The 25,892-nt window shown below is 41.2% G+C and overlaps 1 protein-coding gene across 2 annotated transcripts; it reads right to left on the bottom strand.

Annotated features, from left to right (window-relative positions):
• Nucleotides 1-1,091: 1,091 nt before the first annotated feature.
• fig4a (FIG4 phosphoinositide 5-phosphatase a) lies at nucleotides 1,092-25,686 on the bottom strand. 2 transcript variants are annotated; one of them, XM_011612106.2, is made up of 24 exons: nucleotides 25,476-25,686; nucleotides 25,274-25,379; nucleotides 23,367-23,465; nucleotides 22,545-22,668; nucleotides 20,897-21,053; nucleotides 20,591-20,641; nucleotides 20,246-20,409; nucleotides 19,770-19,898; nucleotides 18,873-18,973; nucleotides 17,863-18,025; nucleotides 16,086-16,183; nucleotides 12,520-12,653; nucleotides 12,195-12,311; nucleotides 11,243-11,288; nucleotides 10,492-10,640; nucleotides 9,811-9,977; nucleotides 8,722-8,860; nucleotides 7,836-7,894; nucleotides 7,297-7,444; nucleotides 7,058-7,141; nucleotides 6,781-6,979; nucleotides 4,448-4,533; nucleotides 3,586-3,660; nucleotides 1,092-1,838 (listed from the first exon to the last, which is right to left on the bottom strand). In XM_011612106.2, exons 2-24 carry the CDS (start codon nucleotides 25,334-25,336, stop codon nucleotides 1,661-1,663), a joined length of 2,730 nt encoding a protein of 909 aa, XP_011610408.2. In that variant the 5' UTR covers nucleotides 25,337-25,379; nucleotides 25,476-25,686; the 3' UTR covers nucleotides 1,092-1,660. The 2 variants fall into 2 exon arrangements, with proteins under 2 accessions (XP_011610408.2, XP_029705662.1); XM_029849802.1 differs by having other exon boundaries at nucleotides 6,781-6,976.
• Nucleotides 25,687-25,892: the final 206 nt, after the last annotated feature.

The raw sequence follows: 25,892 nt of genomic DNA, 5'->3' as shown, positions 1-25,892 counted from the left end.
GGGGCAGCCAGCTCAGACCCGGGTCCCTCCTGGGCTCTATAGGTTCTGTGACCGTCTGTCTGACTCAGCAAAATTACGCACAAAGTTATAAACAGGTTTAGGTGAAGTGTTCAGGACATGTTGGCAATGGGCCAAGGAAGAGCTCGGCAAAGTTCGGAGACGCTCCGGATTCCAGGGAGACTTTTCCCTTTGATCATCCACAGATTAGAAGCCAAGGTGCTTTGATCATCAAGCAACCTGTATATCTCATTATTTTAGTCTTTTTAGGCTTATAAAATGTCATCATTTTGAGTGGAGCGCCTACAAAATTAAGTTTATTTTTTTACAACACCTCATAACAAAGAGAAAGCGGCATAACAGTATGGAAACCATTTTTGGTTGCCAGGCAACAGCTGTTTGTACACCCTTTGTCAGTGGTCACGAGGGGTGCGCGGCGCCTCTTCGTTCCAAAGCTAAACGCTCACATGAAGCTCAGTCACTCATGTTGGAGACCAGGGCCGATGGGGAACACCACAAAGGAGCAAAAACCACCTAAAATAATTCTGAGGGCTTTCAGGTAATCGAGGGGCACTAATGAGGGTGAGCGCGTTGCTTTGAGTCAACATCCCAGGACCCTCAGCAGCACCAGGACAGGGGCCCCGACCATGGGCCCTCTGGTCTCATCATTGCTGTGGTGGAGGATCTGCAGAATAAATCGTGTCATGGGACCACAGGTCATCGATTCCTCTAGTGAAAGTGTTTGCTTTTATTAATTGTTTGTTAGAGTGTCTTACACAACAAAGACTCCAAAAATTAATGGATTGATGAACTCTTGGGTTTCTTTTACTCTGACAAAAATTTTCAAACGCACTCTCCATCTGTCTGCCTCGCCTCATTTAAATAAGGGGGAGCAGATCATTTTTTCTTTAATCCCTCTGTTGCATCATGTGCTGCCCCCCCCCCCAGGCACCGAGGCGTTGGGCACTGTGACACCTGTTGGATAAACAGCGCGCTGAAAAGAGCTGAAATGAATCCGATGCTCGGAGGAGCTGTAAAGGCTGCGTGAAGGGAACCAGGTCTGAAACAAAAACAGTGGAGACCAGTCCTGCACCTTATGTTAATAAATACAAGTTTAATTTAGAGCTGCACAATAATCATCTGACAAACCAAATGATTCTACACAACCACATCAGTTCATCAGTGCACTAATGAATGAGTGAAAATCTGTCACCGAAATTCAGATGTCTGTTAAAAATAAAATGTTCCCAATTACAACAGAACTAATAATGTTGACTCAACATTCAAAGCATATCTGACTTTAAAGATTCACACGGGAACTCTGGACCTGCCATCCATGGACTGGTTTACGTACATACGTCTCAGACGTGCATATGCAGAAGGACAAATTTAAACGGCAACTTTTATTTAACTCCTTCAAAAAAAACAAAAAAATAAAAGCCCAAAAATAAACAAAATAAAGTGTTGGTCAACTTTAACAAAAGGATGAACAGCTTTTAAAATACAGAACTCTGTTAGATTAAAAATTCCATCAGTTGAAGTGATTTTACATTGAAATAACCTAAAACAAAGAAGGAAATAAATGTTGCGTGCCGTAGCCGCTAACAAGAATGAGGATTCGGGTCGTTGCGTGAGGCTTTTGTCGGTTTGGAGCCGCTGCGCCTCACATGTATCTGTTCCTGACGTACTCCCTGTACATCAGCATGTCGTCCCTTCGCAGCGGCCTCACCTGGCCCTCACCTGTCATCACGTGGATCTGCAACTCTTTGCGGCTTTCTTCGTCCACCTGTGGGGGGGCGACAGCGTAGATGCTGTCCTCGGGGAAACGGGACACAGGCTCTCTGTAAAAAATAGACAAATGTTGGATGGCACGTGTTGCTGGAGAAGGTCATGACCAAATCGTTTGCCAAGAAAGATAAACACTGCGTTTTCAAACCCGCTGGAGTGCAAGAAATAGCTCGCCAGTGAGAGGTCTTTTCTTAGAAACTGCACGAAATGGGCGCTTTTACTGCAGAATTACTCACTCTTATATAGAATCTACCGCTGGAGGCATGTACACTCATCCACTTATGTTCAACAATTCATAAAAGAAGGTCAGAGACAGAAAACATGCCTGAATCTAATGTTTTTTCAGCAGTTCAACATGCGACAGACCAGTCACGAGACTACAGTATGCTGTCAACGTGGTACAGCATCATAAACGTCTGAAGGGATCGACTTCTTTTCCAGCCACCCGACATACGGAGCAGGGGGTAACTCATGCCGAGGGCGCTGGCTAATATATTAAATACAGTACCTTAAAGCAGGTAACGTCCTGTCACCAGTAAATGGAGCTTTAAGACTCAATAGTAACACATCGATCTATTCACCGTTTCAAAAATAATCTTAAGGGACAACCTGGAGGTGATCTTTCTTTTTTTTATACAATATTGCCAAAGTATCGGATATCAGCAGATACTCAAAATCAAATGGATGGGAGGCAAAAAGATGTGCTCAGGACATCCAGGGCAAACATACTGTGAAGGGGTGACAAAGAAAAGCAGTGCACAAATGAACAGAACAGAACAAACAAATGCAGGAAAGCCTCAAGCTGTTATTAAATTTGGAACCTTCTGGCAAGGAGGCAACAGTTTATGCTTCCAAAGGACTGATGTGAGCTCATTTCCTGCATCTTCACAAATTTCAAATTAAAGGAATCACCAGAACTCAGGATCCAACAAAATTATTCAGGCTCATTTTAGATCTGAGTCAGGCTCCCACTAGGAAGAGGAACTACACCAAGGGAGACGTGGACTGAGAGGCTCCTGACAGTGGACACACGTTTTGGGTGCTATAACAGCATCTCAGAATAGCACTGTTGCACAACAGCCGGCTTACCTGCCAGACCCTGTGCACCCGACGTGAGGGCAAAAGAATGGGCAGATGCGGCAATGAGAGGGGCAAAATTTAAAAATGATAAAAATTCTTTTTACAGCTGCACTTTTTAACATGAAACCCAGGCATGTTCTGGTTGTTGTAGCATGGTGGTGTGGCTACATTAGCAAAGCAGACATGTCAACAGTGGAAGGTGGAGCAGATACACAGAAAAACATTTACAGAAGGACGCTGGTGACAATGGTTCTGAAGCAGTCTGTGAAAGGAGGAGGGGGGAGCGAGAGAGAGAATAACAAAGAAAGACAGTAATGCTGCTTGTGTATCTTTGAGGCAGCACATTGCCAGACCACGTGCTGGCGAGTATAAACTGTAACCGAGGCAACAAACACATGCTCGGCGGCAGTTCGGTCATGGCAGTGGTCTGCAGAGAGGTGAGCTGATGTGGGGAAAGATGGAATGACAAAACGAGAGGTAAAGTGGTCTGTGGATACAGAATTTTAAGATTCAAGAGGGCGCAGCTAGAGGTCTCCCTGGAGAGCACAGAGTGGGAGCAGCGATGCACATTTGTCCAAAGGCTACAGTGAATGCTAAGTGGTTGTTCAAAATCAAAAGGATGGATTGTAACAGCAAAACAATATAAAAATGAAATGTTTAACATCACATGCGGTGGGGGGATTATTGAGTTGGGAAACTCTTGTCACGTGTTTTACTCACAAGCAGATGATGTTTGCCAGGTTTATGTGTTCAGTTCTGTCCACTCGGTGCTGGCTTTCACCCAAACGTGCAAACCTGCAAGGGGAAACCCAACATATATGCTAGTCATTTTTATCTCTTTTAAATCCCTTCATGGAGAGAACCGTTAGCAGCCATTAATCTCAGTTTAATCCAAATAAATGCAAAGAAATTAACAGTGAAAGCAGGTAGCTATGATGAAATTCAAAACAAAGCTCTATCAACTGCATTCAGAGGGATATGACAGTAACCCAGGTGGAACAATGACGATCCGACATGGTTGGATGCGAGGAGGAAGGACAGGTGGACAAACGGCAGTTTGTTCAGATGCGTTTCATTATCATCTTAAAAAAAATGACCCGCATCATCCTGAGGGGAGTGTTGCCACCCACTGCTCACGCATCACAGTCCTCTGTTTTAGGCAACAATAAAACCATTTTTCTTCACGACTGGTTGGATAAATAGACAGTTGATTCGTTGTGCGGATAAAAAAAAAACACACAGAATGTACGAACTGCTGCAAACTGCAGGACAAACTGGCCGGGGGCACTGAGGAGGACATTAGACACCATAAAACTATAGCACACACCTTTCCCTTAACTTGAACATGATGATTTCATTTATATTGCAATGATCTGCTTATTTTATTATTATGATCATGTGACACATTGCTCACACGTGCAGCTCTTTTAGGGGCTTTGCATAAACTTTATGAATAGTGCTGCATCCTCTAAAACAGTCTACAACAGGTGCAAATGAGCTCCTCCAAAGCTACAACCATAAAGAAAAGCCACATATAGATGTAAGGGTGTGAGGATTTTAGTTAGAGCTAATGCATCATCACCTTTTATAAATTAGCAGGTCTTTGTCAGCAGGCAGCACAGCCAGATTGATTCCATAAGGCTCGTTGATGGATGGCTGTTGCATCTCCTGGAGAAGGGAAGAAAAAAAAAACATAAACAGCAGTGAGCGCACGTGAGAGCGACAGGACAGGCGTCTGTGCTGCAGCTCCGCTGCCGCCACCACCATCTCATCATACAAAAATTGCACCCAAGCGGTCACCAAGTTCAGCTGCTCCTCTACAGCCGACTCCCCAATCAGAGTGTGCCTAGGAGGAGAATCTGAGCAAGGGACGGTCTAATTTGATTATTGGTGTCTGATGAGGTGGTTTCATGATCAGAGGCAGTGTCCTCTTGGGGTTCCTTCACATGGCACCCAACATTTACACAGGGACAATGACTGTAATAAACAAGATATTAGGTTAATATAGTCAAACCAGGTAATTTAGTTGGACAGTCATGATGTCATCAGGCTAATGTCTGTGTGTGTATCAACTCGAACGCTGCCCTAACGTAAACCACAGTAGAATGGTTATGTAACAGGCTGTAAAATAATAAGCCCTCTCGCTCTTCGTCTGTTTTCTGACAACACTACATGTTACGACAGGCATTAAATTTTCACTATATTTATATTGATCTGAGCGGTGCAGAGGGGAGAACAAATGAGGGGGCTCCAGGACCATGTCCAGCAAAAAGCAGCTGTTAACACACACAAACACCGATCCAGCCGCAAAAACACCCCGCGACACACATGCATGTGGTGTGTAAACACCTGCTTACACGTGCACCCACACACGGCGCCAATCGGTCCGTGCTCGCGCGGGAGCACGGACACGTATTGGCGCTAATATGATATGAGCATGTGTAATTACATGGCAAACCTCGTAATGATCTGGTGTATAAATATTTCAACAGATTTCAGTTTCGCTGCCACTCTGGCAATCCATTTTCGGGGACAGGCTCGGAGGCAGCGACACGAGACGCGTGAGCGCGAGCGCGTGCTTACAACACGTGAGAGCTCGTAGCCCGGCCCCGAATATTCATGACGGACTTGTTTCTCCAGGCCCCCGAGAAGAGAGACCAGAGAAAAGGTAGGGAGAAGACAACATAAATCATTAGAGGACAGAGACTGATGGACCGGGGATGACAGCGTTCGTGGCTAACTCTGAAAATCAAAAAGTGTCCTGCTCGTCCTGCCCAGTTTCTCCCTTCACCTGGTGCATAACAAGATAAAGGAGGCAGACAGCTGGTGCGTGATGTATCGGCTGGAACATCAGCAGGTGTTGCACCAAAGAACAATAAGACGAGGCTGCTGTCAAAAAACAGGCTGCAACCTGAAGACTTGGGGGTACAGTACCAGTCCTGCAACCATTTTTCCTTGATTAGAGTTCCCTGTGCATATTTTCTAGAAAGCATTTGAGCTTTGGTTGAAACAGGCAGCCGACAAAGAACTGCGACCACAACATTTAATCCTCTGGACACCTCATATACACACTTACTGTTAGTAAGTGTGTATATGAGGGGAGAGCGGCAACGTGCAGAGGGAGTCACACTCCTGGAGGGGCTACAGTGTCTGTCAGGTGATATGAAATCAACTCAAAAAGTTTAACACAGTACACCGAGAGAGCAATTTAAAGAAGATTTGATATTGTCAGTACATCTACCAAAGCTATATTCACTTACTACATGCTGATAATTGTGTTATTACTGACAAAAGTCCTGTCAGCAGTGCAATTGCTGGAGGTCAAGGTTGGTAAGTAGTATCTGTTTGACTATCAGAATTAAATGTGTGAATATAATTAAGTAGTAATAGTATTAAAAGAAGCAGTAGTAATAGTAAAGGCCTGTCTGCAAAAGGGATAAACAACATGTATTTTGTGAGGTCTGAAGTACAATATGGGTGCAATTGTATGTTAGTTTCAGCAAAACTCACATGAAAGCGATGAGTCAAGTAAACAAACAAGAATAATGACATAATCATATATATTTTTATTCCTAAAACCAACATAAATGCAAATTGAGTTTGCAAATAGGAGTTCTTGCTCCTGTGGTGAGGCTGATTACTCTGCTGACTGACGCAAACGGAAAGGGTGTCGAAACCAAAATTAGGTCGAAAAATCTTTTGAGTCCCAAAATACTGCTTAAAAATAGAAATAGAGGCAGGTGGCAACAACTTATAATATATATGTAAAATAATATTCCCACAAAGTCCTGAATGAAGGTTACTAATCTTTGACTTATAAGAGTGTTAGGGGGATGGGCTACACACTAAAAAGAGCCACGATCACATTTACATGCTTCGTATGCTACTTATGTTTATCCAAAGAGGTTTTCATACCTCTTGTGTGCGGCTGCTCTCGCCAGACTCGGTGAGCAGTTTGATGGGGGTAGAACGCTGGGACACTGATGCATCATCATCGCGATCCTCCTCTGAGTCATCTTCCGACGTGCTGCTGATGGCCTCCTCGCTTGGAGGAGGAGGTGCGCTGGCGGCAGTCTTCCTCTGGAGCAGGGTTTCATCTTTGCTGCTCTTGCTACTGCCCACATTTATAGAAAGGCACAAACAGAGGTAATGTCTGAACTTTAGAAGCAGTGATCCACCCCAGCATACTCACCCCAACACGTATTTCCCAGTTTCCTCTGGTTTGCGAACCGTAAATGGACTTGGATCCACTCCCACAGTTTTAGGCATAAATTCCCTTAATGATACCAGATAGAGAACGCCATTAGCTGTCGCTGCCATGGCAATAACAGATGCCAAACAGAGCTCTCAAATTATAAATAGCTTTAACAACAGACTAAAATAGGGGGGCTCTGGGTTGTTGAGATCGTTTGTTTTGTGGCGGTCTTTTACCTCGCAGAGTTGGTCATGGCGATGCAGAAAGTGTCATCAAAGGAGGTTATCTCGTAAGGTCTGAAGAATTCAGTGTACGTGTCGATGCTCTCATCAAACCTGTTCACTCGCTTTACTTTGACCTTCTTCATGGTGTCCTCGCAGGGGACTGAATCCAGAGGAGCGCACACACAATCAGGCACATGAGTGAGTGTTTTTGTTTGAAAAAGGCCAAATATAGCCTACTTTCAAAAAAAAAATTCAGCCTTAGTTGTATGTTGTTTTTCTTCTATTTTTGCCCTGTTCCATTCAAAGCTGAAGCTTAAACGTGTTGATAAAGTGAGACAAACTGCTTTCTACCTCCTGTCATATTCTTCCTCATTTTCAAGCATACATCTTTCCATCCTCTCCGTCTTTTTTTATTATTTATTATTTTATTATTAAAGCGGAGCATTAGGCATCTTTCAATCTGTTAATGTCAAATAAACAAACCTAACACCAGGTTTATCTTTCACATATCCTGCATTATTCTGTTATGATTAAATATAATAAAAAGGTACCTTCATCATAGGGCACAGGCAGACAGGACAGGACTCCATCTGACCACCAATAGGTGTAGCTGGAAGAACAGAAAGAGAAACATATAGAAAAAAAACTCCAAGATGTACTCTTCCTCTTAGGACCTAACCTACATTTGAAAATTGATGTGGCTGGACCTCTACTTATAGAATTTCCAGAATCATTGCTGTTTTATTTAATTCAACATATTTGACCGGATGCACTGAGAATGATTTAGTGTGCGATGCTCTACTTAGGTGAGTTTTGGAGCAAAACTAACACATGGCTGCTGAATTCAACTTCGATCCATCCATTCTTTGGAATAATGGCTGACCTACCTTCGCTCAATGTGATTTTATAAACTAGCAGCATTTGGGTGTGCGTTTTATAAAACATGGAAAAAAGGAACAGCGGAAAAAGGCTTTAATCCCACACATACAAAAGTGAAACACAATAAATAAGCACTAATATAATAAAGAAAGAAACTGACAGGTAAAACAACACATTCACCAGAAATGAGTTGCATTAGTCCTATTCAGGTTAGGAACATTTGGCATATCAATTTATAAGTAATATTAAGGTAAGGGTGGGCAGTCTAGAGCTATCAAGTGAGTGCTAACAGTTTTAATTGTGTATGGCAAATAGCCAGAAACACAACTAAATAAAGAAATGCAGCTGTATGTTAAACAGCAGGTGGTAATGAATTATCAACCCGTTTCACTCTACATTCAATTAGAAGGTTATTTTTTAATGAGAATATTGAATGAATCACATTTGATGTGTCATGACCTGATTACATACCAATCAAAAATGCTATTTTCAAAGTCAGTTAGTGCAATGATGTCCCCACATCATCATAATCAGGCCTCTGTGTGACTGCGCTCTCACCTGTGTCGAGCTCTGAGAAGAGCCATGGAGTTTTGCTGATGCAGGTAAAAGTCAGTAGGCAGCTCCCACAGGTGGGGCTTTAAATCTGATGGACTGAAGACCTGAAGGAACAAATTGATGGCATCTTGCCGATCAGCATCTGAAAACAAGAGAACAGGAAAAGGATCAAATTACACACATAAATAATGGTAAAAGACAAAAGACAGAAGAAATATTCATGAACTCTGCGAGAAGCCTTATACAACAACCAGTAGTTCTGAAAATACTGTGTAATATGTCCAATTTAGTATTTTCCTACAAACATTCTAAATTTTATCATTTTAGATAGAAATTCAAACTGCTCTGACTGTGAGGGTAAAGTCCTATTTATTCCATTCTGAGCTGCATGCCATGTATGTAATGTTCATCTCTGAACCAGCATGCAGTAACATGTGTCTACATGAGTGTGCTTGATGTTTAAGTGCTCAGCACGTTTTTTGGCATGCTGTACCATTCATTGCTATTAAATCTGTGGCCTTGGCCACCAATTATGTTAGATAATCAAAGGCTGGACTGGGTATTATTAAGGCCTCTTTTCTGGATAATACAGTATTCAGCCTGGGCTGAATATCAGTTGTGTCACACATACACATATCAAAATTTGTTGACTATAATTCCACATTATGTGAATCATCAACAGTAAATATCTCAATAGATAGCCTTCACAATCTTCCCTCATCACATTGGTATAACAACATCATCAATATCATCATTCTAAGTTGTGAGTTTGAAGGTTCCAGATGAGATCATTAACTGAAGTGTAGAAATTAATTTGTCAAAAAATAAAAAGTTGATCCCTGTGTATTTCAAGCAAAGATCTCTCCATGAACACATCTGTGTGCATAAGTAGCAACAGAAGCTTGTGCACATGGATCAGATTTTCATTGTTAGCTGTCATTGACATTAGAAAAGCTCGGGTTTGTCTAACAGATTGTCCACTAATACTGAGTACTTGCTTTTCTTTGCTGTGCAACAGCAAGTGCTGAATTTTAGCTATTTTTACTTGCAAATGTGTGTGTGTGTGTGTGTACGTGCGTCTGTGTGACGAACCTGAGAAAGCATTGCTGTAGTAACGTGACAGCGTCTGCATGATATCTTTGGAGTGTTGTGTCCAGGGAGCAATCTTACGGTAGGTCTTGACCCTGTGGACCAGCTGGGAGCCACCGTACTGCAAAGACAACGTGTCTCCGTGGTCCTCGTACAGCTCCTCAAACAACCTGACACACGGCAACACCATGTAAACCAGCAGGGATTGGGACAAATTGGCATTCTAATGGTGCCAGTGACATGTGAAGGCATTCAATCTGCAGTTTTTCCTCTCTGGGAAGGTCTCTTCTGTTAACAAATAGCTGGAATCACTCTCACTGATGTCTGTGTAGATTCTTAATCGTCCAAGTTAGTTGACACATAGTTGACACAGAAAACTACCTTGAACACTCTCATTGATGCTGTTCGTGCTGTATATATTTCATTGCAGTTGAAAGGTCCCATGAACACAAGCATTTGACTGAAGCTTGTTAACATGGACCTCAGAGAAAAGCCGCAGCAAAAAGCTATTTCAGTGCATGCATATGGAACATGTAACTGACTAAATGCAGCATATAAATTAAAAATGGTTATTGTGCAGCAACCATAGGGATGAGGTTGGTTTTACCAACATAAATTAAATCACAGGAAGCTTTTTTTCTGGCAGTATATGTGAAGGGGACAGAAAACATTAGAGTACGTTACCTCACACAGTCTGTGTCAAACTGGAGTTTAGGCTTGTCGATCATTCCCAGTGCATAAAGCTGATAGGCCAGCGCGCACTTCCCCACCATAAACTGGGCAGTGTTGGTCCGATCCAGACAATCCACACAGTTGGTCCGAAGCACGCCGGTCTAGAACACAAAGATTGGCACACTTGTTTTTTTTTTATTAATCTCAGGTATATTAAAGGGGCAAATTATTGCGGTAATGTTACCGAGGTCACAATTTTTTTTATTGTAGCACGCAGCTGTATGTGCTGGCCTAGTTCTGGAGCTGCAGTAATGATGGCGGCTTTTAGGGCAAATGTAATTTCCTTGACCTAGAATTTTATGTGTGATGCTTCTGATGATTAGATCCATCGTACTAACCTAATAAAAAAGTTACAAATCTAATAAAAATGTTAGTAGCGCGCCATAACCCTGTCAGGAGTAGGGTACACAACAGACTAATGCAGGGCCCACCCTTGATTGAGTCTCCAGTTCATCGCAGGGCCCTACGTGAGCATTTGTGGGTTAGGTATCTTGCTCAAGGGTATCTTGGCAGTGCTCTGAAGGTGTTTTGGCACCTTCCTCTACTATCAGAACACATTTCATGTTTTGTTTGCACTTGGGTGTGAACTGAGAACCCTCCGCTTCTTAGCTCAGTTCCCAACAGACTGAGCTACAACCCGCCTGGTAACAGAAAACAAAAAAGCCTAAATGTATATTACCAACAAATAAACTATTTTTTGTACCTGCACTCGACCCCTTGCAGTTGTATGTCCACCTAAATCTCCCCACCTGAAAAACAAAAAACAATACAATTAATTCAACGCAGGGTTATATTTGCATAGGCTTGATGCATGTGTACAGGTCAGAAATCCACTAAGTCCCATTTGAAGGTCTCAATAAAACCTTTAGATCGTATTCCTCAAACAGACACCTGTACTTTTAACGAGATGAATGGTAACGGCCCAATCTGAGGACACTTGTTTAAACATTAAATCTCCACAAATTAAATAAAGACACAGATGCCATTAGGCAGGGAAACATGAGGAAAATATTGGGTTTATTTGGCCAGAGGATTTTTAAAATAGTGAAGAGATTTGAGTCTTTAAAATTCCATGAGAAGGAAAATAATGTTAACGAATCTCTTTCGGTGGCTTCATTAGCCACAAGATAATTAATGCATGTGAAGGCTTCATGTGAAATAATCATTAAGTGCAACTACAGATGCAGGTGAGGGATTGGCTTCGTATGTGTTTATGAGTGCATGCGTCTGAAATGGGAGTAAATCACAAATAATGTTGCAAAGTGTTGGGTAACACAGAGAGGGTAATAAATACTGGCCACTGTGTGGTAGTTGGGTTATGTAACAAAATGGTAATGCTGGGCGAAGGCGATTAAGATGCAATGGAGGAACCGTGCGCGGAGCACATGGATGACAATCTTCTCAGCTCGTTAGCAGAAAAATGTCAGCGGCGTAACTGCCATCAGGCACAATTTCCATTAAGAATGGAGAGATGCAGAGGTTGAAAAGGAAGCTGCATCGATAAATGTATGATTGTGAATATGTATGAACAGGAAAATGGATTAAAAACATCCCTTTAGTTAAAGTAGTTTTTCTTTTAGGACAATTGAATCACAATGACTCCAAGGTTAAAATCTGTCACCTGTCTCTCTGGGTAGGGGTAAGAAAAGGCTCACCGGTCGTCTGGTCTGAGGGTATGACAGTAGAAGTCACAGCGGTTAATGAAGAAACCCGTTCTCTTCACCACATTCTCTGCGATCATACCCAGACGGTCCAGCACGTTGCACAATTTACTGTGAAAAACAAGAGGAATGAGCAATCAGATTTGTCTTCAAATATCTTTCAGGTGCATGACGCTACTGATCTTTGCCCCTGATGTTTGATTCTGTGAGCGATATGGTGAAATTCAGATTGCTCCCAATGGGAGTCAGTGTATTTTATAGATAGATAAAAGTGAAAGCAGCTGTATATCCGACACACTGCTCAGAAGACTGTCTGGACCTCTTGGTGTAGCGGGCCATGTCCCAGGCGATGTAGTCGATGCAGTTTTCTGGTGGGAGGAACTGGTTGAGGTTGATCACAGCTGGGTAGAGTTCTTCACTCAGAATCTTCTCATGTTTCCTTTTTTCACGCTTCTGTAGAGAAACAAACATTAATAAAGACCTATATCCTGTGTCACACATACAAAGGGGTTGTAAACCTCATTTTTAAGACTGAACAGTGATAGTGGAGATAACAGGACTGTTATCCAGTTGCAGATAGGGAGGAATTTAAATTGCATTTTTCTAAAAGTAATAATTTGCTCTAAAGTCAAACAGAGCAGATTAATATAACATTTAGGTTTTACCTGTTTTCTAGCTCTCAATCTTCTGCATATTGACAACTGGTTACTGCTGATTTACACAAATCCTCCTCATAAAATTGCTCAGACTCTCCAAAATTGCCTGGATAGAAGCTACCCTTTTGAAATCCAACCCAAAGTCTGTATCAAGGTTCTCATCTTAACCTCAGCCTCTCCACGGCATTCACCCTGTTGTCCATTTTATTCTAATCAGACCAAAGAACCATCTTCGGGTTGACCTTAGAGTCTCATCACATGTCTCTGACGTGGACACCAATAGACTTTTATTTTCTCTTGCTGAATCAGATATTAACATTGGCCAATTCATCTCTTCTGAGTGGTTTTAACACGTCAGTGAAAGTGAGATTGGCTGACAGATAACCATGTCATTATCCTATACCGTAGCAGAAAAAACACCCATAAAAACAGTCACACACTCCCAGCTTGCTTCTGTGACCTGTTTTATCTATAATCAATAAGTGATTTCCTCAGTCATGAATGATCACCTGAGGTGATAATGGGCGCATCTTCGTCCCCACATCTGCCCACATACAAACATCTCTAAATGCATGTGCATTTTCTTTTGCATTCAGACAGCGCGTGTCATACAATCCACCTTACACAAAAGCATGCAAATCTCCCCTGGGACAGATAACGGACCTGCACTTACAAAAGCGCTACCAAGAGTCTATTGTAAACCTCAGACCTCTGGTGAGCCCCTTTCAGGACCCTCTGCAGTTTGCCTATCAGCCCAAGGTGGGGGTTGATGACGCAGTGATATACCTGCTACAGAGGGCTTACTCCTCCTTGGACAGACTAAACACCCCAGTGCGGGTCATGTTCTTTGACTTCTCTTCTGCCTTCAACACCATCCAGCCAAGACTGCTGAGGGCTAAGTTGGAGAACATGCAGATGGATGCTCCCTTGTTTCTTGGATCAAGGACTACCTGACAGGTCGGCCACAGTTTGTGAGACTGCGGAGCTGTGTGTCCGACCCCCTGATGAGCAACACAGGGGCTCCTCAAGGAACTGTGCTCTCCCCCTTTCTGTTCACCACTTACACAGCTGACTTCCAGTACCACTCTGTGACATGTCATCTCCAGAAGTACTCGGATGACACAGTCATAGTCGGGTGTGTGGAGAATGGACAGGAGGATGAATACAGGGACCTTGTGGAGAGTTTTGTCAGGTGGAGCAGGGAGAACCTTCTGCAGCTCAACGTGACCAAGACGAAGGAGAATGTGGTGGATTTCAGAAAAAGCAAGTCCCCTCCCTCCCCAGTCTGCATTAGTGGGAAAGATGTGGAAATAGTCTCATCTTACAGGTTCCTGGGTGTCCAGCTGGACAATAAACTGGAGTGGTCCACAAACACCGATGCTGTTTACAAGAAGGCCATGAGCAGACTCTAGTTCCTCAGGAGACTCAGGTCCTTCAGTGTTTGCAGCAGGATGCTCCACATGTTCTACCAGTCTGTCATGGCCAGCACCATCTTCTTTGCTGCAGTGTGCTGGGGTGCAGGCATTACAGCAAAGGATGCCAACAGACTCAACAAACTCATTAAAAAGGCAGGGTCTGTTGTTGGCTGTAGACTTGATAACTTGGACGAGGTGGTGAGGGACAGGACGGTGTTGAAACTGTGGACAATCATGGACAATCCCTCCCACCCCCTCCATAACACAGTGGACAAACTGAGAAGCAGCTTCAGCAGCAGACTCCTGCAGCCTCGCTGCTCTAAGGAACGCTACAGGAAGTCATTCCTGCCGTCCGCCATCAGACTGTATAACTCATCCAAACCCAGCCAATAACAATAACTGTGCAATGTTCATGTTGTAATTTTATTTCTATTTTATTGTATATTTATGTATATATGATTATAATGCTTATAATATGTATATATTATATTATGTATATATTATATATATATGTGCTTATAATATATGCTGTATATATGCTTATAACGTTCTAATCTTATCTGTATTTATTTATTCTGTTTCTATACTTTGTATAGGTTGCTACTATAATTCAATTTCCCCACAAGGATGAATAAAGTACATCTTAATCTTAATCTTAAAAGGTTTAAATAGAAGAAACATGGACAATACAAAAGACTCGCACCCACACCTACACATGACAGGGCTGGACACAGAGTGTGTTTGAATTTATCTTTCTGACCCCATGTTTCTGGCTTTTGTCTTTATTTGGGGTTTTAGCTTTTCATAAAAAACAATCATCTTTGCAAAAAAAGGGCAATTTGTTTGAAATTACTTCACTGATAAAACGGTTTTGAGGGAGTCCCATTTATATTCCGCTGTCAAAACAAACAAGTTTGCTGGCTGGAGGACTGATTCACGTGGTCGGCCATGTGCGTGCTCACTTTTCCTCACACGCGCACAGAAACCCACCGACTCACAGCTCAACACTGCGCCAATCCCAGAGGTGACATCACCATGGAGGGATGGACTGTCATGATTTCATGGTCAATTGCCAGTTCCTTTCTCTTTGCTCTGGTATAAAAGACTGTATAAGCCGGGAGTCCCCTTTACTTCCTGCAGTTTCCACATATCACATGGCTTCAGCTTGTGCAGACCATAGAGGTCTGTGATTGGTCCTTTATCTCAGCGCTCCCCATGGGACCGACAACGTGAGCCTGAAACTCAAGCCACAGAGTGTGTCCATGCGCGTGCATGCCAAAAAGGCAATACACAAATTACTGGACAACAGAATGAATTTTTAAAAGAAGTGTAATACCCAGGTGCACAGAATTCACAGAACACTAACCGATGCTGCCTTTTGTTTCTTAAATGTGTATGTTTTAAAGATAAAAAAAATGAAATCCAATCTTTTATCAGCCTTTTGTTTTTGTTTCTTTAAATATATTAAATGCATTCAACCAGTTACAATTTTACCAACTGCAAATCACCAGACACTGGGAGACCTATCATTATTGTAAAATCTCCAGATCAGTTCAAAATCTCAGTTATTACTCAAATAGTTACATTTACAGCCAAAATAAATCTGTAGAACATACCGCAGTTTAGCACTTTCTCACGTTCTTGTCTATCATCTATCCATTCTGCTGTAGCTTCATAAATCCATATTTTCTTGTGAATATCAAATCAAGAGACTGATGTGAGGTCAGTTCGCTCTTTGAAAACGCTCCGCTGAATAATCACGCTGATGTCTCGAGGACAAAAACAAAGCCTTGGTACATGTGCCTGCGTGTTACCTTGACAAGGTTAAGGATGATGATGGGGGAGCCGAAGCGCTGCAGCATCTGGTCAAAATGGAGACCTGCGACATGTGCGTATGGGTCAGCTTGGTCCACTGGAAGAGAAGTACAACATTTGTTAAATACTTGTGAAAAAATCCACATTGAGTAGATCAGACTGTATCTGACTGTAGATCAGACTCAGTGTTCAAAATAAAACACCTTAATCAATAAATTGTGTAAATAATTGTGTAATTAATGCCCCCATGATGTAACATCTATGACCTAACATGACCCTAGTGAAGCAGTAAGGAGACAGAGCTGATACAATGATGAGAGGAACCAAACACTACCGATAAGGGAAATCGAAACGTACGGATGTAAGAAGAAGTCTTAACACTCAAGCAAAGACAAAACAATGGGAGACATCAATGTGGTCGCATTCATAGTCCCTCATCTCGAACCGTCCCTTTAACACTTTTGACCTACTTGCAAATAATACGTGTCTTCCATCTAATTATATGCAAGCCATTTGAAAATCAACCTGTCATTATAACTTCATTGAAAGTGGCTTTTGAGCGTGTTTGAAAACACCCAGGGTACTCTTAGTCACTCTCTTTCTGCACTCAAAACACCAAATTCATTATTTGAAAGGAAGAACTGACTAAAATGTTAAACTTTCTGGGAGAAAAGAGGTTCAGGTGATCATTTCAGAGTAGCTGACTGGATGAGAAAATAAGGAGAATAGGCGAGGCAATTGTAAAAATGATCTCCTTTTTGGTGGATGATGGCTGATAAGACAGATATAATTTAGCATCCAAAGATAGGCTCTAGTGCTGCAATTATGTGACCAGTGCAAATTTCAGAGATGATCTTTGGCTTTTTGCAATTCACAGAATAATTAGCAGGCATGAATTAAAGTGATATTAATCTTCTCATCCAAATCTCTTCCCATCCACAGCAACAAGGCACGCAAGTCGAGTTCATAAATGTTGAATTAGTCTTCCAGTATACTGAACTGTAGATGTTGACACTGACGAAAAAGGCTATTAAAACACCATTAAAGTAGTGTTGGTACTCTATGTAGCAGTTTGGCTTTGAGCCTTACTAGATCTGATGCACTTCCACTGATGAAATCTGAAATAGGAGATTTTAAAGGCAACATTTTCAGAAATGTAATGTAAAAGTAATGCCTTCAAGGGTCTATGTGGAAGCAGCACAATAACTCAAATTTAAATGTAGAGGGCTGAAGACGTCAAGCATGTCCCCATCACATCGGCAAATGCCACCTGAGGATAATCTAAAGGGCAAACCGAGTGAAAAAGAGATGAAGGTTTAGTTCTGGCATTGTACGCATGCACGGCAGACACACATGCAGCGGTTCATACAATATTATCATTCTGAGAGATCTGACAATCTCTTTTATCCCAGGATTTCATCTCACTCATAATAAGGAAGGGAACAAAGATGAGACTCAAGAGGGGGTGTCCTGCCTTCACCTGGGACTTTTTTTTTTTACATTTATTTGTGTCACAGTAGTTGAGAAGAATGCAGGTTTTCCAATTACATTCTGTCTTCAGTGTCATAAAGCAAGGCAGCTTAAAGGCTGAATAAATGTAGTGAAAATAGACAGTCTACCCACGCCATCAGAATAAATTACTCTCTTTCATTTGTTCTCTTCCTTTATGTATGGCCTCAAGAGGGTGATAATCTATGTTTGAATTCACAGCTAATATATAAAACAGGGAAGTAATGTAAAACCTCAGAGATAAGAGACGCCCGTCAGGGTTCTTACATCGTATCGGGGGTTTGGGCATCATGGTGGAAATATCCTGGGACCAGTAGAGTGGAACGGATCCTCGAACCTGTACGAAGGAGGAGTAGCTCCCTGCTGTGAAAGACATGACTGAGGCGTCGTGGACAATCTGCTCCGTCTCAACCTCGTTGGCTACGTCCCCCTGGAGAAAAAGATATTCAAGAGTTCCACTGGAGTGATATCTACATTTCAACCTGCAAGAGGTCACTCTTGATGTCCTTCAAAAGGCCTTTTTTGTAATAATTGTATTGGTAAAGGAGATTCAGCCATTGATTTCAAAATATGAACTTTATTGTTATATTTGACACCATCTGGAAAATGGAAGCTCTACTAAACTGTCAAGTTTATGTTTATTCTATCTAGAGCCTCTGGGTCCTTTAAAAGCTGCACAGTTGTGACAGCCTCTGTCTGTCAACCATTGACCCTGTCAGGGGTGTTCTTCAAATTCCTTGTGGGTTAAATGGAAATTTGTAAAGCAAAGGCCTTTAAAGAGCAATATTTGACATCACATAGTTAGCTAAGCACCAGAATGAGTGGGTGCAATTAAATTAATTTGGGGTGCACTCACAATAACTTTCAGGTTCTGAACCAATGTGACTCTCTGACCCAGCTAAATGTTTTACCTAAAATGAAGAGTGCAGTTGTTACTATTCCTGTTAGAAGGTTAAACTGTCTTTTACAGAGGCCAAACATGATGAAACTACAATAAAAAAATGAAAAAATAACTCAGTGTTTATTCTTGGCATTTAGCACAAGAGCAGGAAATTTGAAAACTGAACAGCGTTATATCAGGAGGGTCGTTCAAATAGAAAATTAGTTCCTCGTTCCCGCTCCTGCTCACTCCCACAGACACTAATGCATCATCAAGCAGGAGGCAGCAGGTCAAATTAACCCCCGTGTGCTCAACCTGACCCATCTCAATCATCTCCGTGGCATACGGCCCACTCGCCACCGTCTAATCTCGCCTTCCGTTTCAGTCGTGGCTGTACCTCGCAGTTTGCGCCTCTCTTCAGAAAGCGAGTCCCAGCAAATTTGCTGGAACGCCTGGCGATGAGGGTGATGTGGACAGGTCGGCCGTAGATCAGAAGTTCTGGTTGTTTGTTAAAGGAGAGTTGATGCAAACAATGCTAAAAACACTTTTTCTAGGGGGGCAAGAGAGCCAAAAAAAAGGGCAAATCATTTTCATTTATTGTCCAAGCAAGTGTAAAATCAGGACTGACATTGAGTTTAAAAGTTTACAGTGCTGATATGAGAAAAGAGCAAGGGATTTTGACTGAATGATAGAAGGGCAGCATATTTTACACTATGAAATTTGATTTATGCAAAGGAGAGTTGATGGTGAATAATTGAAATCCAAACCCAAGGCTGAATTTTACCCCCATAAATCAGAGTGTTTGTTCAGCTCTGCAGCAGAAGTCAATGCATCAATGCTACAACAAGCTCAAATAATCAAGGGGGAATTCTTTATGGAGAGTCTAATACTAATCCCCAATCATTCTGAATGCACATCAAATTGAATATATATGTTAAAATATTCCTCTTCACTAAAAATGTACAATGAATCAATAATGCTGGACATTTTATGCCCAATGTTGTTTCATTTTCCTTTGAGGTTAAAGATGGCGAGAGTGCAATTACCCCCTGCTGTGTGATGATGGGGAACATACATAGTCATCCACATGCTCTGACAGAGGTCACACAGTTCAGCTAATACTGCAGAAGCTGGGCGGGAGCGCAGGCCATTGGTCAAATTATAAAAAAAACAAAGTTGAAACATGTGCTGGATAGTTTACTGAGGCAAATTTCCATAGGAATAAAAGGTGAAAAACAGATTGGTGTGCTCTGATATTAACCAGGGATATGGGGGGCAGAGCTGAAAAGGATACTGGACTGGCCACAGAAGCCATGGATTATGTACATGAGCCAGTCTTGATGCACAATGTCCTTGATTCGTTCCAGCAGCTTCCCGTTCCACACGTACTTGTAGTACGGCTCGTTCCTGACGCCATAAACCACTGTGGCGGAAGAGCAGGGACACATAAAACCCTTGGATCATTTCATTCTTACAGTTCAAATAAACAGAAAGCAAATGGAAAGTGGAGGTGACCCCCAAGTGTGAAACAAGAGTACCGGTATATTAAGAAAGATTTGTTTTACTCTGCTGTCATGGGGATTAAGCTTGTGTTATTGTAATAAAATCCACATGATGTAAATAACAGGTAGCAAATTAGCTTAGCAATAGCAATATTACTGAATTATTAATCAGTGTCAGTAGACAGATGCACAGGTTATATGTGCTATTGGGCAGTGAAAATGTAAAAATTGAGTGCTGCTTTCTTAGCATGTCCGATGTTGGGCTCACTTTGTGCAGGTAAACCCTCGTCCTCAAAGATGTCGAAGCTGTCCGGTTTAGTCTGAGTCTGCACCTCCTCTTCAGCTGATGATGGTGGTGAGGTCCACAGTTCGTAGGGCCTCTGTAACAGAGTCAGGTTGTACTGCAGCGAATGGCTCAGGTCGTAGCTGTAGCTGCAGGGCACAGAAGGAAGTTCATTTTAAACAGAACTGTTCAAGAGAGAACACAGTTTACGTGCATCACAAATTAACAACTGGAGGGAAAGGTTTAACGAATGCCATGGATCTAAAAATCTAGTCAATTATGACTGATAAATGACATTAACTTTATACAGAAGGACATAAGAGCTCTTACCTGAAGTAAAAGTTGCTGGAAAGGTCAACATTCTGAAAAATCCGAATATATCTACAAGAGCAAAATGATGGTCACTCGTATACATTCAGCATCATTCTTTAAATTAGTGTGTCAATGTCATTGTTATAGTTCATTGCCATGAATACATTGCATATTGATCATCACAATGTTGCAAAGACCAAAACCAAACCAGACAAACTAAATACAGTGATAGCAATAACCAGAAGTGCAGATAATGCTGATACACAAAGTTATGGTGATGAGAAACTCATTCAGAATGTGAAAAGGAAGACAGTGCAACATTACCTTCCTTCATCAGGATGCGTAACCCTGACTGAGTCATTGGGAATGTAGATCATACTCGTGTCCTCGATCTTGTAGATGGAGTGGCCGCCGATATCGGCCATTTTTCTACGTTTGGTGATTAACACGATGTAGTATCCTTCGAGGAAACGCACGAAACCTGTCAGAAAAACAAAAACCCTTAAACTAACCTCACCATTATTATTGTAAACATAAGTTCCCTCTAACAAGGTTTCACAATTACGGGCTAATAATAAAGGTTTTCCATTCATTTCTAAGTAGATCATTCTATTGTTTTACCTTCTGTAATTAAACCGCTGACCCGGAACGCATTCATGTAACAAGATGAAAGGATCTGTTTTTAGCTTCTGATGTCCTATCCTCCCTTTGGTGGGAAATCAAATACATAATAGCTGGCCGTCTAAATATAGTCAATGTTGCCTCATCAGGGCCCTCAGAGATACAACATAATAGACATTTATTGAGACCTGAATAGTAAAATGTTCCTAACTGAAGCTAAAATACACAGAATACATAAAAGAGGTACTGTGGATGATGCTATTCCCCACATGCAAAGCTAATGATACGAAAAACAAAATTTGAAATGTGATGCTGAAAAAGTGCACATAAGAACTGCAGATGTGAGTTTTTTATTCCTGCATAACTAAAAATCTGCATCTTTTTACCATCCATGACCCTAATACTTCTCTTGCAGCTTTACCAGCTTTGACATTAGCTTGATGTGCTTCTTTCGGTCAGAGATGGGTCAGACTGACAAATGGATGGAAACAGTGTAAAAATATATACTGAATAATCCAGTAATAAAGATACAGGATTCTGCACTGCACTCTTGCAATTATCACACACGACACAGTGACTTTAGTGGGCACGTGTATGTAAAAAGAAAAAAATGAAATCAATATCTCATTTATTCAAGGAGGCATTAAAGTCACAATCTGTCTGTGTCAGTGTGACCGATCTCTTCTACGGTGTCAGCAATGTTCCTGAGTCACTTAGATGTGACGTCCTGAAAAGAGCCGACTTTCATTTGGCTATACAGCTTTAAATCTGGGCCATGCTAACAGCTAAGCGGCCATATAAATTGTCAATAGATTGGACCACATTTGGGTCAACGTGTTGCAAAAATTGGACAGTTGAATGCATAGTGGAAAAAATAAGGCAAAGAAACAGAAAGCACACCTGAAAGTGGGTTAAATAATCCCGTACATTTAACCAGGTCATTGGGTTTTCTTTAGCCCACTGCGTGCATTAGAATGTAACTTTATTAATATCACAGCCACTAGATTAAAAATCAATGGCGCGTACAGTTGCGCTCAGTTAGCCATTTTAAAATCATTATTAGACACATTTATGCAAAGTTTCTATATAACACAAGCTGGCTGAGAAAATCTACAGTATACAGTTAACAACAGGGTATTTCAACTGGCATTTCTGAAACAGAACAGAAATTAAGTCTAAAACTCTCACAAATCTACATTTTATAGCAAATTTATTTTGTACAATTTAAAGGGGAGTTATATGTGAAAAATTCTCCTTGCTGCTTCTTTATATTAAATTTAAACTTGAAAAGAATTCAATTTGAGTCAAATTTCTACAACACTGAGAAAGACAGCTGAAGGGTTGTACTCACCTACAATACCAAAGGCTGTGACAGCCCTGGACAGACCGGATAGACCCTTTTGGCCAACCTTGGTCCGGTTTCCCAGATCCAGACGGCCCAGTAGTTCTCGAACTTCTTGCTGATTGTAGACATGCTAAAACAACAATACAGACAAAGAAATTCTAGGTGCTACAGAATTACTGCACCTTCCAAATGCCGCTTCATTTTAACATGAAGACACAAGGCAATTCCTTCTGCTCGGGGAACATTTTTGGCGATCAACCTGGCAGGCCTTATTAATAATCTGGTTCCATCTGATAATGAGGTCTGGATTAATCAATATCCCTAAATTTCTACAAAGGTGATACAACTGATTCTTAGTAAAAACACTTAAAACAAAATGGATTAGCTTCAATCCAAATTCTTTCTTAATTTGCATTATAAATATACACTTTGTTTCTTTTCTTGTTATATAACACACAAACAATTCCACTACCTGGCATTAGAATACATTCCACTATGCCAAACAAATGAGAAGGTTTCCTGAGGTCAGTGTTACAGCAACAGAATGAGTGTGGGAGTGATGGATGCCCGGTCATGGGTACTTCATATCAACAAACACATCATAAACATAATCACACTCAACACAAGCAGACAAATCAAATCCCAGCTCATAGATCCTGATAATGAAGAGAGCAGGAGAAAAGGACATGCACTCAGCACTGATCGGCAAAGCTGTCATGTCCAATACACCAGGGACAGGCTGAGCGATTGTACAATTCTACCCTGAGCGAGCGCTACTGTATTACATAAGCCTTTACATTAGCACTGTGCTAACTCTGCTGTGCTTACCTTATCATCAATTATGACGAGGTCCTTGGGTTCTGTGCGGTCAATCTTCAACACTCTGTGCTTGGTCTGTGCCTGATTGGTCCCAACTAAAAAGTATCTCTGCCAGGACAGATACAGAACAGAACACATTTAAATGTACATTGTTAAAGTTATATGGATGCGTGTTTTACACAAAAGAAAATTCTCACGTACATTTGGCCTAGTTCAGTTTGTACAGCCAGTTTTGATGAAACACATAAAATGGCACAAAATTATTTTTTATACCAGACGAACTAGACAGACCTGTCTGTGTTAAAATACAACACTCCAAGGGGTCCAGCCATCTCAATTTGCGAAGGCTTTTTTCCTTATTATCTACCAAATTTGCTAACCACTCAATGCACTGCCTTGAACAGACAGGCAGATCCTGCAGAAGATCTGATACAAAGGTCCAGTAAACATGAGCACATCGCATATTCTCTATCACAAGCCAAACTCTAGAAATTTGTGTGCTCCTTTTGTGTCTGTTTTTATTAAGCCATTATTCTCTAATTTGGATTTGGATTTCTGTATGCCTTAACATTTTCCATCCAAAAGTGAGCATGAAATAGGAACCTGTTGTGTCTGTACTGTCCAGAACTAATGGGCCATGTTGTTTTTTTCTACACAAGCTACTAGTAAAATGAACCGGTTTTTGTCCTGAATTGTCAGAGATTGCATGAAATTTGGTGCAAGACATAAACCACTACTTTATTCAAATATAAATGTAAACTAATATATCCCATAAGGAATACAACATATTAAAATCTACTCATATTTAAATGTATATGCTCAAAAAAACTCAACTCTCAACACTTTTTAGAATAGAATCAAGATAATATAATATGTGGGATATTGATCTGAGCACATGTGACAGACATGAAAGGGGGATGCTGTGGAGAATGATATGCTACCTGTAGCATTGTTCAGCGGGATGAGTTTTGCACGACAATAAGGCAAATGCACGCAGGCAGTTCCTGGTGGAGGAAGGAATTTGATATCACTGACTACCTCCCACGCTTGTCTGAACTATATCCAAAAGAAACCTCTGAGACATTATGTTTTGATCCCCCCCCCGACACCGTTGGTTGCATCTCAGAGTGTCTAGAAGCTCAGTGGTGTCCTGATCAAGGAGGGGACACCCCAGGACACCATCATTGTCTCATGAGGAGCATGCCCCATAGTTGTCAGGCAAGCATTCAAGCACTTGGGGGCCATACAAACTACTGAGTACCATTTTAAGTTTTCATTTCCATGAAACAATGCAGCATCGCTTAACACATTTTCCCGTCCATATCTTTACAGATATTGGCATGTTTATTTTCCCACGGAAACCTGATGCGTTTTTAAAGAGTTACTTTGACTTTTTGAGCAGTGTATTTATGCAGGAAATATATTTCACATGGATTGACGCAGACGTGCATATGAACTACATACTTTGCTGCCATCTAGTGTTTCCTGTATATAACAACAATAACCAGGTAGCCTCATATCTTTCACATTAGAATTTAAATCCTTGCGCTTTGTAAAACCTTAAAAACACTAAATAGGCGACTCTTTTTACACCTGCTAGATTAGGAAATCCATACAAGACAATTAGTAATACGAATTACCTATGCATTTATTTCTTATAATAATTATAATATCTAAGCCTACAAGTGGCTCATCTGCGAAACGACTTATATTATTGAACTATTTCTTTACGGTTTTTTTTTGCTTACTGTGCTTTGTTCCTGCTAATATCTACAAGAAGTACAAAAAACACTATAAGGGAATTTTGGTGTTGTTACAGAGAGATGGTAAGAGATAAAATGTGGAGTCTATAGGCGGCAAGACTGTTTAAGTGACAACGACAGAGTGACAATAACGACATAAAGAAGTAAACTTACGGCTCTGGTTTCATACAGAACCATCCTCTGGATGCCACTGATGATACCTGCCGACTGAGGCATTGTAAGTCCCTATTTAGTCACAATCCAGAGGAAAACACAAACGCTGCAATTGCGAAACAAAACACACATTAGCACCGAATTTAAAAATATGAGTATTTATAAATTCGACTTCGGCGTTTGTCCACGACTAAATACTCACCATTAATTTGGCTAGCTAACTAGTTACGTTAGCCATAACCCAACTCCGGAGATAATAAAACACATTTCTTTTGTCATTCAACGTGTAATATACTTAAATTCCAGTGACACGAATGAATGTTTACGTATTTCATAGAGAAAACAGCCAAAATAGCCGAAAAACTGTTTCAGTCAGGTGACTGTCATGACTTTACTAGGAGGAGCTCGCGTCACCGGATACGGTGTCTCGCAGGGACATAATTATCACAACTGCGATTCAAAATAGAATTTTGACAAAGCGATCACTCTCGGAAAAAAGTAAATATTCTGTGGTAGATAGAATAAAAAAATACTTTAAAAACAAATAACATTTAAATCCATCACGAAGCAAAATGTTCAGACCTGCATGAAACAATGAACGTGTACAATTATTTAGAAT

This window comes from Takifugu rubripes, chromosome 16, assembly GCF_901000725.2.
Source record: "Takifugu rubripes chromosome 16, fTakRub1.2, whole genome shotgun sequence".
Lineage (NCBI taxonomy): Eukaryota > Metazoa > Chordata > Actinopteri > Tetraodontiformes > Tetraodontidae > Takifugu > Takifugu rubripes.
Note: the sequence above shows the minus strand (reverse complement) of the source record. Positions and strands in the feature narration are given on the sequence as shown.